This window comes from Carcharhinus amblyrhynchos, chromosome 14 (genome assembly GCF_965287045.1).
Source record: "Carcharhinus amblyrhynchos chromosome 14, sCarAmb.v2.hapA, whole genome shotgun sequence".
Lineage (NCBI taxonomy): Eukaryota > Metazoa > Chordata > Chondrichthyes > Carcharhiniformes > Carcharhinidae > Carcharhinus > Carcharhinus amblyrhynchos.
In genome coordinates, this window is record NC_137337.1 from 70,411,489 (window position 1) to 70,425,975 (window position 14,487).

The window sequence follows — 14,487 nt, forward strand, 5'->3', positions numbered from 1 at the left end:
GTGCACTACCTGAGCCCTCAAGCCTCATCCTGACATAAGCCTCCTTTTTCCTTTTAACCAGCGAATCAACTTTTTTAGTGCACCATGGTTCCCTTGCTCGACCATTTCCTCCTTGCCTGACAGGGACATACTTATCAAGGACTCGCAGTAGCTGCTCCTTGAATAAACTCCACATTTCGGATGTTCCCAGCCCCTGTAGTTTCCTAGTCCAACCTATGCTCCCTAATTCTCTCCTAACAGCCTCATAATTACCCTTCCCCCAGCTATAACTACTGCCCCGAGGTTCATGCCTATCCCTTTCCATCACTAAGGTGAACGTAACCGAATTGTGGTCACTATCACCAAAATGCTCACCAACTTCCAAGTCTAACACCTGGTCTGGCTCATTTCACAGCACCAAATCCAACATAGCCTCACCTCTAGTTGGCCTATCTACATACTGAGTCAAAAAACCTTCCTGCACACTTTGTGTAAAAACTGGCCCCTCTAACGAGCTAGAGCTATAGCTATTCCAATCAATATTAGTAAAATTAAAGTCTCCCATAACAATTACCCTATTACTTTCACTCTGTCCAGGATCGTCTCTGCAATCCTTTCCTCTACCTCTCTAGAACTTTTAGGAGGTCTATAAAAGACTCCCAACAGGGTGACCTCTCCTTTCCTATTTCTAATCTCAGCCCATACTACCTCAACAGACAAGTCCTCATCAAACTTCTTTTCTGTCACTGTGATACAGTCCTTGACTAATAATGCTACCCCTTCCCCCCTTCTACCTCCTTCTCTACTCCAACTGAAGCATTTGAACCCCGGAACCTGCAACAACCATTCCTGTCCCTGCTCTATCCATGTCTCTGAAATGGCCACAACATCAAAGTTCCAGGTACTGACCCACGCTGCAAGTTCATCCACTTTATTGCGAATACTCCTCGCATTAAAGTATACGCATTTCAAACCATGCTCTACTCCACCCCCATGATGCCACGCTTTGCAGTCCTCATCTATGACCCCCTCAATTTCATCCCTGCTACTTAGGATCCCACCAGCCCTCTGAATTAGTTTAAACCCCCCTGCATAGCCTTTGCAAATTTTCCCCCCAAGATATTGGTTCCCCTCTGATTCAGGTGTAGACCATCACTCTTGTAGAGGTCCCACCTTCCCCAGAATGAGCCCCAATTGTTCAAGAACCTGAACCCCTCCCTCCTGCACCATCCCCTCAGCCACGAGTTCAAACTTTCCCTCTCTCTGTTCTTCTCTAAACTATCCCGTGGCACAGGCAAGAGTCCCGAGATAACCACTCTGTTTGATTTGGCCCTAAGTTTCCACCCCAACTCCATAAATTTCTGTTTAATATCCCCTTCCCTTATCCTCCCTACGTCATGTGTCCCCACATGAACTATGACTTGGGGCTGACTCCCCTCTCCCTTAAGAGTCTTGAACACCCGCTCTGAGATATCCCGGACCCCAGCCCCTGGGAGGCAACACACCAGCCCTGAGTCCCTTCCATTACTGTTGACTCTCCTATCTGTCCCCCTAACTATGGAGTCCCCAGTCACCAGGCCCAATCTTTTACTTCCCCTACCCACCTGAGCCTTCACAGCAGGCTCACCTCCAGAGACCTGCTCCCTTTGGCTATCTCCAGTTGATTCTTCCTCAACTGTAGCCTCCAGGACAGAAAACTTATTTTGGAGGGGAACAGCCCTAGGGGATTGTCTCCCTGATTGCTTCTTACCCCTCTTCCTAGCAGTTACCCAAGACTCATTTTTAGGAGTGACTATCTCTTTGTAACTCCTATCAATGTCCGCCTCAACCTCCCGAATTATCCGGAGTTCCTCCAATTCCAGCTCCAGCTTCTTAACACGATCCTCCAGAAGCTGCAAGTGTACACACTTCCTGCAGGTAAAATCAGCAGGAACACTACTGGTGTCCCTCACCTCGTACATACCGCAGGAGGTGCAGCTTACTACCTGAACCGCCATCTCTGAAACAATTTCCAGGAGGGGAGAGAAAAAAAAACTTCCCGCACACTTATTATTAGGTTAGAGGAGGGGGGAGGGTGGGATACTCTACCTGTGTAGAGGATCGGGTATCCTCTCTGTACCAATTTATAGGGTCAGAGGGACAAAAAAAAAACTACAACTACCGGTAAGCCTTCTAATGACGACTTCCGCTTTCTAGCTAACTTAAAAAAAGAAAAAGAAAACCACCGCTGCTCGCAACTTTAACTAGAAAGAAAAAGTTAAAAATTTTTTAAAAAATTTACCTTAATCGCGACCTCCACACACGCCCAAATCGCTGCCTCTCCATGCTGCTCCACAGGAACAATGGCTTTGGCAGGGGCTTTTCCTTCAATGGGCACACGAAAGGAGGACCCCTGCCTCGTTCACACAGTAAAACCTGCTGAGCCGCCCGCTCAACTTGGGCCTCCCCCCCACCACTGCGGGTAAAATAACAGCGGATAAAAGCGAATCACTGCAGATGTTGGAATCTGAAACCAAAAGAGAAAATGCTGGAAAATCTCAGCAGGTCTGGCAGCATCTGGAAGGAGAGAAAAGAGCTGACGTTGAGTTCTGATGACCCTTTGTCAAAGCTAAAAGGCATAGAAAGTGGGAGATATTTATACTGCAGGATGAGGGAATGAAAGATCAGTCATGGCCACAGAAACCAGAAGGAAAAACTGCAAATGGCTGTCCACAGAGGGAATAAAGAGTATGAATGGCCAAACAGCAGAGAAGAAAGCAGTGAAGGTGGATTGAGGGGGGTGGGGGGAAGAGACATTCAGAGTAACAGGGGAGGTGGGATGAGGCACTTAAACAGCCAGTAATTAAAGGCCTCAATAGACCCAAGAGTGAAACCATCAAAGCCTCACCTGCCCTCCATAACATGGGGGACAGGGCAGGGTGGGAAGGAAGGCAGTGGCAGGCCTTGAGCTGTAACTTATGGAGCCACAACCGTAACATCCAGCCCTGTGAGTTTCTAGTTAAGCTACTGTGCCCCCAGTCATATTTATTCTGAAGCATTCAATATTTCCTAACTTAAAATTGATGCACTGCAAAGCTTATTATGTGATAAGGATTGGGCCCAGTTCTGTGATTTCATCAGTCTCATCTTAAGAATATTATGGCATGGTCAATGTATCACCTTTTTCAATATTTAGAAAACAGTGTTAGACCTTATCATTTAAAGAAATTACTGAAAGGAAGCGTTTGTACTGTTACCCAATGAAACTGTCACAATGACGTGATCAGCTAGAATTTGATCTCCATCTTCACACAGCACTCTGACTGGATACACGGAGCTGTCCTCCGATTCAAAACTTCCGTTCCACTGGATCTGTTTAACAGGTTTCTCCAGCAGCAAGCTCTTCCCGGGGATAACTTCCACCAGATTTGAGATTAATTTGAGGAATAATCTGGAATAACATAATTTCTACTTGTTAACCACATCTTAATTGAGATAATACTGTGTGACTGATCCTAAGTCAGTTCAGTGTGACTTGGCCTATCAACAAATGCCTCTGCCAAGTACACTGTGCCAATAACTATGAAGATTGCTTATTGAATAGTATAATGTATATTCGACACTACGTATTACCTACCCTAAAGTAACTGAATGTTTAACAAGTCCTCGGAGCTGGAAGTCCCTTCACCAAAATTCCTTTATTTATAAGATCCAATAACACTATACAGAGTGTTCTCTATCTGAAGTCTACCCCCGGAGTGTCACTGACACTCTTGTTTAAATACAGGAGGGCTCCCTGATTGGGCCATCAATTTGGCCTTAATCAAGGATATCTTTTTGCGTCCAACCAAATAAACAAAACCAAACTAGCTTCAGGACAACTCAAAAAGGGCAGCTCCCTAAAAGGAGGGGAGCTGCCCAAAACAAAAGACAAAGTGGAAAGGAAACTTAAAACATCAAATTAAAATATGATTAAAGGGGTCAATAGTCCCTGTGGTGCCCAGAGAGCATGGAATGCATCAACTGTGGCCCAGGTCATCACATGCTCCCTTTTCAGGGGCCCTTAATCAGGGAGTTCATATTCAAGGAGGCCAACCTCAATTGCCTGATTAAAATTGTTACAATGTTGTCCATTAAGTAGAATAATATCATCTACTGTAGGTTTTCCAAACTTTTCCAACCTCCCAGGAGGAATTCCTGAGAAACATTTTATTACGTTCAAGTGTATGGCCAATGCATCTAACTGGAGCACCTAGAGGAAACCCATGCAGACATGGGGAGAATGTGCAGACTCCGCACAGGCAGTGACCCAAGCCGGGAATCAAAACCAGGTCCCGGGAGCTGTGAGGCAGCAGTGCTAACCACTGTGTCCCATGCCACCCATGGGAGGATTGTTGCTGTTCCTTTGGTTCAAATGGGGAGGATGCTGCTCGAATGCTGGACAGAAATGCGCACGCATGCACATACACACACATACGCATTCACATTCTCTCTCCAGATCAGAAACTCCAAGGTACAATATGAAGTGAGACTAAGAACAAGAACAAAGAACAAAGAATAATACACCACACAGCGCAGGGACAGGCCCTTTTGCCGATCAAGCCTGTGCCAAAAGAGGTTTCTATCCCTCTATTCACCTTCCATTTATGTGTCTGTCAAGGTACACCTTGAACGTTGCTAATGTGCTGGCTTCCATTGGCAGTGTGTTCCAGGCACTCACCATCCTCCATATAAGAACATAAGAACATAAGAAATAGGAGCAGGAGTAGGCCATCTAGCCCTTCGAGCCTGCCCCGCATTTAGATCATGGCTGATCTGTCGTGGCTCAGTTCCACTTTCCCGCCCTCTCCCCATAACCCTTAATCCCCTCTCTTATCAAAAACCCATCAACCCGCGTCTTAAAAATATTTAGCGAGGCAGCCTCCACCACTTCAACGGGCAGAGAATTCCAGAGATTCACCACCCTTTGAGTGAAGAAGTTCCTCCTCAACTCCGTTCTAAACCGCCCCCCCTTTATCTTGAGGCTGTGCCCCCTAGTCCTACTGTCTTTTTTGAGCGGGAAGAGTCTCTCCACCTCTATCCTATCCATCCCATTCATCATCTTATACGTCTCAATGAGATCTCCCCTCATTTTTCTAAACTCTGACGAGTACAAGCCTAGTTTATTCAGCCTCTCCTCATAGCTCAACCCCCTCAACTCCGGTATCAGCCTAGTAAACCTCCTCTGCACTCCCTCCAAGGCCAAAATATCTTTGCGCAGGTGCGGCGCCCAAAACTGCACACAGTACTCCAGCAGCGGCCTCACCAATGCCCTATACAGCTGCAGCAAGACCTCCCTACTTTTATATTCAATCCCCCTCGCGATGAAGGCCAGCATCCCATTCGCCTTCCTGACCACCTGCTGCACCTGCAAGCTGGGTTTTTGCGACTCATGCACAAGGACCCCGAGGTCCCTCTGCACCGTCGCCTGCTGCAGTTTTTCGCCACGTAATAGTCCTTCCTACCATTATTCCTACCAAAGTGGACCACCTCACACTTGCCAACATTAAATTCCATTTGCCATTTCCTGGCCCATTCGCCCAGCCTATCTAGGTCCTTCTGCAGACTCTCCACACCTTCCGCACAATTTGCCATTCCCCCAATCTTGGTGTCATCAGCAAATTTCGACACCCTACACTCGGTTCCCTCCTGAAAAACTTTTCCCTTATATCTCCCATAAACTTATCCTCTGTCACCACTAGAACTCAACAATTTTTGATTTTGGCATTTGTGTGAGAATAAGGTGTTTCACTCCAGGTGTAATTCAATTGATGCACTAGGAAGCTTTTATTATTCAGTTTAACTATAGCAAAAAAAACTGTAACCTTTACCAATTGAAATACTTCAACATGACACAATACAATTCTTAACTTCTAAACTATCTCGATATTCCTCACATATGTAAATTCTTCTTCAAAACCAGTGAGCAAACAACAGATCTACACGCTTTTACATGGGCTACTAGCCCTCAAAACACATCTGCAGAAAGATATCTATTTTCTGGCAGATCCTAGACTGTAATCTCCAGAGAGAGAGAGAGAAAAGAGCTCCTGCCCCCCTTGCAGATCCAATCAGACAACTGCCTGCTTGTGTCCCATTAGCAGAAGATTCAGTCCCTGTCAATCAACCTAATAAAACCCTACTCTGAAACCCCAGGGGACAACCAAAACCATAAACAAAATTGCATCAGTTCAGATTAGAACATCCCTATAACTAGTCTTCTACATTCTCAGCATGTGAGCTGCCTGGACCAGACAGATCAGCACTGTTTAAACAGAGTTGAATTTTAACATATCCTTCGCAAGAACCATTACATAAATACATCTCTTAAAGGTGCAGAATCATCAGATCTTACACACACACACACAGGCACAGTTCCTCAACCTTCTCACATAGACATCAACTTTCATCCCTCACACACAGATTCTCATCTCCCACACACCCTTACCTCTCTTTCTGAGGCTTAGCTCACTCCCCCATCATCACCCATCCCTCCCACCCTCACCCCTGGTTTCACCATTACAGGCCCTCTCCTCTCTCTCACCGGGCCCCACTCCCTGTCACCAGGCTCCGCTCCCTGTCACCAGGCCCTGCTCCCTCTCACCACGCCCTGCTCTGACCATTGCACCTCTGTCCCCATTCACCCTAATCTTGAAAATTGAGTTTTGTGCAGTTTTCAGCTCATCTGAAACTGGATTCTGGAGAATCCAACATAATCCGGTTTTGAAACCCTTGGTCCATTGAACACGTAGGACATATTAGCTGGAAGTCTACCACACTACCTGCTACGGGACTCGCACCGAGCAAGGGGCAGACAATAGGAAAGTACATTGATCTCAGGTGGAATTTTCTGGTCTTGGGTCGAGCGAGACCGTAAAATCCCACCCACTAACTTCAATAACACCAAGATTATATTACGAGAGTGAATCTATCACCATGGATACCAAAATCACCTTCTCAAGAATGACTGGGGAGAAATAGATGCTGGCAAAGCCTGCGATATCCATATCCCATGAATAAATAAATAAAACAATCCTGATGAGATAATGTATGGACCATAAGAATGACATTTGTCTGGCTACATTGGTTCCACCATAGTAAGAATATCCTAATGAAGATCATTTAAAAAATAATGACATATCGAAAGTAATGGCAGTTTCCATGTTGTGTATTTACCTTGGAAGACTGATAAAAGTCACATAAGGGTCTATTACCCAAAAAAAATTTGAATAATTTTCTTGTGTGCTTAATCTTAAATGGCACAGTGGTTAGCACTTTCTCCCAGGAACCGAGAACCCAGGTTCGACCCCTCACTTGGGTCACTGTCTGTGTGGAGTTTGCACATTCTCTCCATGGCTGTGTGGGTTTCCTCTAAGCGCTCCTTTCCAAAGGAGCAGGTTAGACGGATTGGACATGCTAAATTGTCTCTCAGTATCAGGGGAACTAGCTAGGGTAAATGCATGGGGCTATGGAGATAGGGCGTGGGTGGGATTGTTGTCGGTACCGACTCGATGGGTCGAATGGCCGCCTGCACTGTAGCATTCGATGATTCAATGATTATCTATCAGTATCAATGTGGTGCACAGTTTCACAACCTAATAATTGGTACAGATAACTATAATATGTACAATTTGAACTTTCTGGGGAAGGCAAGATCAGGGTATTTAACTTAATGATCAGAAATGATCAAAATGAATGGCAGAGCAGGCTTGAAGGGCTGAATGGCCTACTCCTGCTTCTAGTTTCTCTGCCTCTATATTTTACTGATTGATATTTTACTTTTTTTCTTCATACGTGGGACAAGGGTGTCGCTGGCTGGCCAGCATTCATTGCCTATCCCTAGTTGCCCTTTGAGAAGGTGGTGGTGAGCTGCCTTCTTGAACCGCTGCAATCCATGTGCTGTGGGTTGACTCACAATGCTGTCATTTAATGGCTGACAAATGATGGGAACAAATACATCTGATGATAACTACTGACTACGAAAGGACTAATTGAGCACCAAGCACTGCACAAAATGATGTCAACTGAATGTGATGGAATATGATGAACTTTATAATTTACCATTTTAAAAAAAATTGACCGCAGTTTCCTGCTTACATTATGAAAAATCTGATTTCTGATCAGTTACATTCTATTCTCATATTTTATGCAGTGTGGAATATTACAGAACAAATTTATCTCCCAAGCTTCTAAGTGGTTCAATATTTAGAGTTGCCAATTCCAGTGGAGACCACAGTTCACAAGAACATAATAACACTTGAGTTAAGCCTATTCCACAATTCAGTTTGACCACGGCAGGCCCTGGGCTTCAAGTCCACTTTCGCGCCCACTCACAATATCCTTCGATTCCCCGAGAGACCAAAAATCTATCTATCCCAGCCTTTGAATATATTCAATGATGGAGCATTCACTACTCTCTGGGGAATGATTCACAACCCTTTGGAGTGAAGAAATTTCTCCTCCACTCAGTCCTAAATGAATAGCTCCTCATCCTAAGACATGTTTTCAATTCCCCGAATCAGAGATCTGCCTGGCAACAGTGGTAACAAGAATTCAAAAAGGGATGATAGGATGTGATTTGCCTAGCAACGGGTAGAAATCTGCCTCGCAACAGCAGCAGCCAGCATTCTAAAAGATGTGTGATTGGCCCTGTAACAACATTAGCTGGTGTCTAGGCTGAATCAGTTGTAATTGCCCTAATAGTAGAAACAGCTTACCTTGATGACTGAGAAATCAGTGGAAGTACATCTATGCTAATTTCTACAGTCAAGGAATTTGAGAGATGAAGACAGTCAAATCCACAGAATGAAATATCAAAAGGATTAAATGGTGTGATTGCCAGCACCCTCAGAGGGAATAAGATGCAATTTTAAAAATCCAGTGAACCAACAATAGAAGTTTCCCAGACTTGGTTATCTAAGTTGTATTGTGTGGTAACTATTAACTGGATTTAACTTAGAGTTACAAACTTAGGTATATTTCTCTCCATTTCTTTGTCTAAGTCATTCACATAGATTATAAACAACAGAGGCCTCAGCAATGATCCCTGTGGCACTTGACTGGAACTACTTGCCAACTCAGAAGTCCCCTATTTATGTTTGCTCTTTGTTTCCTGTCTGTCAACCAATCATCTAATGATGTTAATTAATTATTCCCATCTTTATAAACCTTATTGTGCTTATTAACATCATGTGTGGGACCTTGTCAAATGCCAATCCAATTATATGCACCTAATGGTTCACCTTTATCGACCATTCTAGTTACATCTTCAAAAAACTTTCATAACTTTGTCAAACACAATGGGTGGGATTCTCTGGCCTCCCCCAGTGAGTTCCTTGTGCCTCCCCGTGGTGTGATCTTCTGATCCTGCCACTGTCAATGGGATTTCTCGTTGACTCCACCCCACGTTGCCATGAAACTTGTGGGAGGAGGAACACTGTTGATGGGAAAAGACCCCCCCACAGGCATGAACAGCCAGACAAATCCAACCAATTTCTCCTTCACAGTGGCACGGTGATTAACACTGCAGCCGCACAGCTCCAGGTTTGATTCCAGCCATGATGGCTGTGTGGAATTTGTATGTTCTCCCCATGTCTACATGGGTTTACTTCCGGTGCTCCAGTTTCCTCCCACAGTCCAAATATGCACAGGTTATGTTGATTGGCCATGCTCAATTGCCTCTTGGTGTCAGGGAGATTGACAGGTTAAATATGTAGGGTTACAGGAATAGGGTGGTGCAGGCTTGAAAGGCCAAATGGCCTCTTTCTGTATTGTAAGGAATTCTATGATTTTCAAACAATGTTGACTTTCTTTGATCATACTATGATTTTCAAAGTTCGTCGTTAGGACTTACTTAGAATGTTACATCTGACCTAGTTTGAATCTGTTCTCTTATGCAATCTGCCATGTATGCATAGTAATAGACATGTCCCCATTCTATAGGCCATTCTGGCTATCAGTGAGTGACTATACCTCATGCCATTGGGCTGTGTTACACCAATTTGGTGGCTGAAGCTAAAGATGTGAATGTGGCAGGTTGTAAGCTTGCAATCATACTCTGCTGAAGTGTTGCCGTGCATGAGAACAGTAGGATAATGTTGGGGGAGAGGGGTGAGGGAGTGGAGTGGGAGGGCTGGTGGGGTTGAGATTACTATAGCTTTGTCTCAATGTGCAATACATTGGTATGTAGCATCTTGTGGAATATGCAGCTTATAGCAATTTAGATGGAACATAATTCTAATGGATTATTTTACTTTGATTTCCTATTCTTCTGTATCTGATCTCTGGAAGAGTACTTGGCTTGCCTCTTGCCATCACCGCCTGCCAATGACATTACACTGGCAAACCTTTAGGACAAAGCCCTTGAGTTCAAAGTTGGGCAATCTTCCTGTCATCCAGCCATGAAGCAGGGACTTTTATAACATCAGTTTAAAGTTTAAATTGTTAAAGTTTATTTATAATGTCACAAGTAGGCTTACAGTAACACTGCAACATAGTTACTGTGAAAATCTCTGACTCGCCATGCTCTGGTGCCTGTTCGGGTGCACCGAGGGAGAATTCAGCATGGCCAATGCATCTAAGCTGTATGTCTTTTGGACTGTGGGAGGAAACTGGAGCACCCAGAGGGAGCCCATGCAGACCCAGGGAGAACATGGAGACTCCGCACAGACAGTGACCCAAGCTGACAATTGAACACGGGAACCCGGCATTGTGAGGCAGCAGTGCTAAGCACTGTGCCACCGTGCCATCCACAAATTCTGTTTTGGTTTTGCACGTTGGATCTGCCTTCACTCTATTTTTCTCGGACATTCCTTCACCTCCCACTCTCTTCCCTGTAAATCTTTGGCTAAGGCTACAAAATGTTGGAAGTACATTTTAAACCTTAATAAAGCTAATGGGATTGTGGAATCTTGTCTTTACCATATATGGATAGTCTGTGGCATAGCTTAATTCAACATTGCATTGATGTATTTCAGTTCAGTCAGGGCAGTTGAGTTATTATAGTAACATGCATTTTTACACGCGAGTTGAGATCTCCATATTGATGGTAGAGGCTCCAGTAACATTCTCTGACCACCAATCTATCCCACTCTCATTGCCTCTCATTGGCATGTGGTGGAAGGGTTTACAGATAGATTATTGATTGACCTGTTTGATAGTGTCATGAACACAGCTGCCATGACTATGAAGACCTGGAGGTGGAGTAGAACCAAGAACTTCTCACGCAGGGGCAGGGGACACTACCCATCGTGCCATGAGGTCTATTCAACCTTGCATCAGTACTAAATTGCAAGACACACAGTGGATAGTTGACTGACTTATCACTAACCCTGGAGAGTTGCGGTCACCACCTTCAATCTGTTCATATTCATTGAATTCCTGCAGAGACACGTCGTCGAGGTTTTGTGATGAGAAGTACACACAGTGGGCCTTCAACATCATGTTAAGCGCGCCGAGCTTTTGCCTCCTGAGTTGAGAAGAGTCATCCGTCCAATTGGTGAGGATCTCCTCTATTTCTTCCAAGTAGACCTGTCCAAAGCTTTTCGCTTGTGTGTTGTTTCGAGCATGAAGGTCAGCTTGCCGCCACAGAAAAGTAGTTAGGTTCTCCAATTTCTCAATGAATTCAGGACCGAACTGTCTCTGTGTGTTGGTGTAGACTGACCATTCTGCGCCCGACATATTAGACGTTTGCTGCAGTAGATCATACTCCTTGGCGAGTCGGAAGATTGGGTTCTTCATGCTCGCTCCGTGAATGTACTGAGCTCCTTCGTCGACCAGTGACTTGCCTGAATGCGAAACAAAAGTAGAAGAATCTACAAAGACTGACTCTCTTGCAATAATAAGTAATTGATTGAGTAAATCAGCGGCACGGTGGTACAGTGGTTAGCACGGCTGCCTCATAGCGCTGGGGACCCGGATTTGATTCCTGGCTTGGGTCACTGCCTGTGTGGAGTTTGCACGTTGTCTTGTGGGTTTCCTCAGGTGCTCCGGTTACCTCCCACAATCCAAAGATGTGCGAGTTAGGTGGATTGGCCATGCTAACTTGACCCTAGTGTCATTGGGATTAGCAGGATAAATATGCGGGGTTACAGGAGTAGGCCCTGGGTGAGGCTGTGGTCAGTGCAGACTCGATGGGCCAAATGGCCACCTTCTGCACTGTAGGGAGCCTACAATTCTATAATTAGTCAGCTTCTTTTCCTATCGAGCAATTCAGGATGGCTCAGAAGGGGCAAGTTTATTCTGGGTTTTTCACCTATGGCTAACTACTACAAGGATTTTTACTCTTGTTTCATGAATGTACTGAACTCCTTGATCAATCATTGATTAGCTAATGTATTAAGAGAAATATTTTAATTCAGATGTAATTACTGGGGTGGTACGATGGCACAGCTCCAGGGATCTGGGTTCAATTCCCAACTGAGTCACGGTCTGTGTGGAGTTGCACATTCTCCCTATGTCTGCATGGGTTTCCTCCGGGTGCTCTAGCTTACTCCCACAGCCCAAAGATGTGCAGGTTAGGTGATTTGGCTGTGATAAATAGCCCTGTAGTCCCAGGATGTGTAGGTTAGAGAGTTCATATATATGAGGCTGTGAGGATAAGGCCTAGGTGGGATTGTTGTCGGTGCAGACTTGATGAGCCGAATGGCTTTCTTCTGCACTGTAGGGATTCTATGATTCTAGCTAGCAAATTATTCTTTGAAAAGCATTTCTGAAAGAAGTATTGAACTTCAAATTGCAATTCTCAAGACTTATTTTGTAATATTAGATGAATTGGAAAGATCATAAATCCACATTCAGTAGCTGTGTTTACTTTCGACCGTATTAAAGTTTAACAAGAGATTTGGGAAAATTATATATATGGAGAATTGAAAATACAGTCATAAGGCCATAAGACATAGGAGCAGAATTAGGCCACTTGGCCCATCAAGTCTGCTCTGCCATTCAATCATGGCTGATTTTTTTCTCATTCACCTCCTTTTCCCCATAACCCCTGATCCCCCTACCAATCAAGAACCTATCTATCTCTGTCTTAAAGACACTCAATGACCTGGCCTCCACAACCTTCTGCGGCAAAGTGTTCCACAGGTTCACACTCTCTGGCTGAAGAAATTCATCCTCATCTCTGTTTTAAAGGATCGTCCCTTCAGCCTGAGGTTGTGCCCTCTGGTTCTAGTTTTTCCTACTGGTGGAAACATTCTCTTCATGTCCAATCTATCCAGGCCTCGCAGTACCCTGTAAGTTTCAATAAGATCCCCTCCTCATCCTTCTAAACTCCAATCAGTACAGACCCAGAATCCTCAACCGTTACTCATAAGACAAGGTCTTCATTCCAGGGATCATTCTCGGACCCTTTCCCAGGCCAGCACATCTTTCCTTAGATATAGTGTCTAAAACTGCAAAACAATACTCCAAATGTGATCTGACCAGAGCCTCATACAGCTTCAGAAGTACATCTGGAATCTCCAAATTGTTGGTCTTTAGTTTCTTAGACCTCAGGAAGAAGTTCTAGGATTTTGACTGTGAAAGATTGGCGATATATTTCCAAGTCAGGATGGTGTGTGGCTTGGAAGTGAACTTCCAGATGCTGGTGTTCCCATGTACCTGCTGCCCTTATCCTACTAGATGGTAGTGGTCATGGGTTTGAAAGCTGCTGCTTAAGGAACCTTGGTGAGTTCCTGCAGAAGCATTTGTCCATGACACTAACATAGGAATGTCCGCCACTCAATCCTTGTAGAGATGAAATCCTATCTACACATTGAGATACCTTCCATCATATTGTGTGGCAGCACAACCATGTGTATTGTACATAGTACACAGTGCTACCACTGTGCCTCAGTGGTAGAGGGATTGAATGTTTGTGGAAGTTACCAATCAAATGAGCTGCTTTGTCCTGACTGATGTAAAGCTTTTTGAGTGTTTTTGGAGCTGCACCCACCCAGGCAAGTGGAGAGTATGAACTCACACTCCTGACTTGTCCTTTATCGACAATGGATAGGCTTCGAAGAGTCAAGAGCTGAGTTACTTGCCCCAGGATTTCTAGCCTCTAACCTACTCTTTTTCTATAGTATTTATAGAGCTAAACCAGCTCAATTTCTGGTCAATGGTAACCCCCCAGGATGTTGATAGTGATAGGGATACCATTGAATGTCAAAGGGTGATGGTTAGATTCCCTTTTGTTGGAGATGGTCATTGCTTGGCATTTGTGTGGCGAATGTTCTTTGCCACTTGTCAGCTCAAGCCTGGATCTTGTCTAAATTTTAATGCAATTGGACATGGACCATTGCTGATAGCCCACAGCACCTCATAGATGCCGGTCTTGAATTGCTAGATCTGTTTGAAATCAATCCCATTGAGCATGGTTGTGGTGCCACAGAATACAATGGAGGGTATCTCAATGCGAAAATAGGATTTCATCTCTACAAGGACTGAGTGGTGGTCACTCCTACTGTAAGTGTCATGGACAAATGTTTCTGCAGCAGGCAGGATTAG

General features: G+C 44.6%; 1 protein-coding gene across 1 annotated transcript in view; it reads right to left on the reverse strand.

Moving 5' to 3' along the window:
- The window catches only part of LOC145352303 (peroxisomal N(1)-acetyl-spermine/spermidine oxidase-like), a 35,899-nt gene that overhangs the window by 13,424 nt on the left and 7,988 nt on the right, over positions 1-14,487 (reverse strand). Inside the window, exons 3-4 of the mRNA XM_080202056.1 lie at positions 11,327-11,783; positions 3,216-3,409 (exon numbers count right to left, since the gene is read on the reverse strand). Coding sequence (XP_080058182.1) covers positions 3,216-3,409; positions 11,327-11,783 — 651 coding nt within the window. The remainder of the gene's footprint in view (positions 1-3,215; positions 3,410-11,326; positions 11,784-14,487) is intronic.